Raw genomic sequence first — 2997 nt, 5'->3', positions numbered from 1 at the left:
GAAGGCGATGCCTAGCTGGTCTTGAACCCTTGGTGGCTTGGGGGATTGGGCACGAAGTGGCTGATTGTTTTTGTGCGCATTGATCAAGGTCAGACGCTGCCGAGATGAAGATGTGCACATTCTTTCGTCAACAATTCTGCCACAAACAAGCGCCTTGCCGCGATCGCGTTCTTGCTTGGGCTGAGACTCTGAGCGAGGGAGTCGGCCGCAATGATCGTGACCGCGATTGATGAACAACAAACTTCCTTGCTTGAAGGATTTTTTTTTTCTCTTGGACGCGTTGCTTCATCCCATCTCGATGCATGCATGTTGACGAGCCTGGCATTTCGAGGTTGGACCAACGCATCATAGCCCTCAGGTCGATCGAGATGCAAGGCGTATCGCGATGGCTTCTCTACTCGCCAATGATACCATCGTGTTCGCCGGCGAACCGCTTGACACGCTTCTGTTCCCAGTTATCGATGTCCTTGGCCGCAAGTCGCTATTGTCCTTCATTAGTCCTGCTACATACACGGCTTCTTCTCTTGCAACGCCCCGCTGAGCTGCTTCGACACCATGACTTACGTAGTATTCCTCCTTCATATCAACCTTGCGTGCTGACCGACGCATGTTCAACTCCTCATCCCTGGTGACCTGTCGCACCCTTCTATCGTATTTTTCGTAGCGGATCGCTGTAGCTGGCGTCAAGACGAAGGAACCGGCAACCATAACGGCCACGAAAGGCAGACCGAACAGGAGGAATGGCCTCTTGGCCATTTGCGCTCGGTACTTGGCGGCGAAGGTGTTAGTAGCCGCCGAGGACTGGAACTTTTTGCTGTCGAATACGGCCATCTTGAGTGACGTCTTTCGACAAGATATGGTAACGCGATGCAATTAGACGCCAAATTGGAGTATCTTGGTTTATGGGGCTCGGACTGATTGACTTTCGATGGAGGTATTCACTCGGTTGATGGGAGTATCGTGGGCTCTCGACAGTGGCTTCAATTATTCGTTGCGGATGTGCAGCAGGAAGTGGTCTGACCCTGGATTCAGATGATGCGAAAATCACCAGGAGAGGGAACTCGGGCCTTGCGCTGAAAGTTTCCCGGAGCTCCCAAGAGAGTTTGAGCTCAGATCAGAGGCCCCACCTGCCTTGGCCTCTTCGCACGTGCCGCGCCGCGTTATGTCATCGAGTCGAGTCGGAGTTATTACATAACCAGCCATAGCTCAAAGGTCATCGTATGTCCGCTTACTCATCTTTCACTCACTCACGGATATGGAACTCTCAGTCGCCCAGTCACTCATTCAACTGGACAATCAAATTCAATACATTTTCACATCTCTTTCCTTCACTTTCATAAGCATAGGCAGGACGACTGGTTGTCACTGACGATACCCAAGCTCATTACCCATTCATAAGTCCTGCCTCACCTGAACTCCAAGATATTAGCCGCCGCCTTGAGGCGCTGTGGCGGTCCGCATCGGTCTATCGGCTTGCTAGAAAGGATGAAGTAAGGTACCCGCGGCATGATATCTGGTTCTGATCTAGTCTCCTCCGGCCCCAAAGTCTCTTGAGTCCCATGCCTCCAAGACTTGACCCGTATTATGAATGGGCTCATCAAACCACAGTTTTGCCAATCCTCCTTGAAGCTTATAGCCCTTTCTTGACTCAACATCAACGGATTGCTGACGTGGAACCCTTCCGAACGGTCTCGACCGGCTCCATCCGCATAACCCGTCACCGGGGAGAGGGTCCCCCGTTCTCCATCAAACCTCAAGCAAGGCTCAATCAACCTGCCGTTGTTTCCCCCGGAACACCAACTGTCATCACCACAAAGAGCATATCCGTACATACGCTTGATCTGAGTACCATGCCGCACATGCGAGCGGACCCGTTCTACAAGAGACCTTACACGTACCCTTCTGAGCCACTCCGTCCCTACTTTGTGTGCCATACTCTGCACTTCGGTCTCATCTGAAACCAAGCACGCCTAGCAAACGCACTTCGCCCCCAACTACCACCAGCCACGCCCAGCGATGTTCCCCGCAAACCTCCCTAGCCGTGGCACGTCTTGTGTCTTGGTACTATCCTGCCTATTTGTTTCTCGTCATTTTGAGCCGCCAATGTTAGACGTCGTGAGTCGGGTCTTCGCTTGCCGTCCAGAGACAAGCCCCACGGTCTGCCACAGACACAAACAAGTGTTATCTCCCTCAAACTGGATGGGCCCCAATAGCACCAGCTAAGAACTAGGAAGTAGGACCACGCAGCAACAACTGACAAAGGGGCCCAGGTGAACCAAGGGGCACGCTGAGTTCCCAGAAAGCTGGGAACCGTGCCGGAGGAGCACTGACCAAGCGGAAACTTTGGGCCCAATGCCCAACACAGCGTAGCACTTGGCCCGCAGGGCTTCAACACCGTCCCCTCTTTTCGCCCTTTTGCTACACATAGTGTCCAAGGCAGTGCTTATAGCTCTTGAACGAAAGTTGGTCCGGCCATTCCCCCCATCCCCCCTGTATGACACAGTGAAAGCTATTTCGTCGGATGACTTTTAGGCTTAGTTCTGCTTGCCTGTCGGGCCACAAGCCGACTGGGAGCTCCTGAAAGGGGCAGCCCTGGACAAGTGTCACGGTCTCCGAGGCTTGTTTCGTTTCGTTGAGGCGGACGACGCAAAGCAAGCCAAGTGGCAGTGGTCTGCTACTTTGCTGCCGCAAAGAAACTTGCCGGACTATCCAAGAGCCTGTGTTATTAATGGACCTTCTCCATTGCCGGCGTCTGGAGCATGTATAAGTTTCTCCCAAGTCCTTCTCGTCCATTTCATTCAATTGTTCAAGCGACTTGGCATTCTTTGACGTCCCACGAACATCAGAAAGATCTGCTCGTGTCTCCCATCGTACCCAGGCTGGTCCATCCCTTCGACGTTTCGAGATCCACTCTACTTCTTCGCTCACAACCACCAATTCAACGTCTTCTGAACATCTTCCCTTTTCCGAACTCCACACATTAACACAGTCTTCACA

At 52.7% G+C, this 2997-nt stretch overlaps 1 protein-coding gene across 1 annotated transcript; it reads right to left on the bottom strand.

The window, feature by feature from the left end:
* Positions 1-394: 394 nt before the first annotated feature.
* BDZ83DRAFT_759065 (cytochrome c oxidase assembly protein cox-16) lies at positions 395-831 on the bottom strand (the record flags this gene model as incomplete). The annotated part of the gene is made up of 2 exons (XM_060515131.1): positions 395-481; positions 565-831. 2 exons carry the CDS (start codon positions 829-831, stop codon positions 395-397), a joined length of 354 nt encoding a protein of 117 aa, XP_060357095.1.
* Between the last annotated feature and the right edge of the window lie 2166 nt (positions 832-2997).

This window comes from Colletotrichum acutatum (assembly GCF_030867785.1).
Source record: "Colletotrichum acutatum strain CBS 112980 chromosome Unknown BDZ83scaffold_321, whole genome shotgun sequence".
NCBI lineage: Eukaryota > Fungi > Ascomycota > Sordariomycetes > Glomerellales > Glomerellaceae > Colletotrichum > Colletotrichum acutatum.
This window is presented reverse-complemented; position numbering and strand designations above follow the sequence as displayed.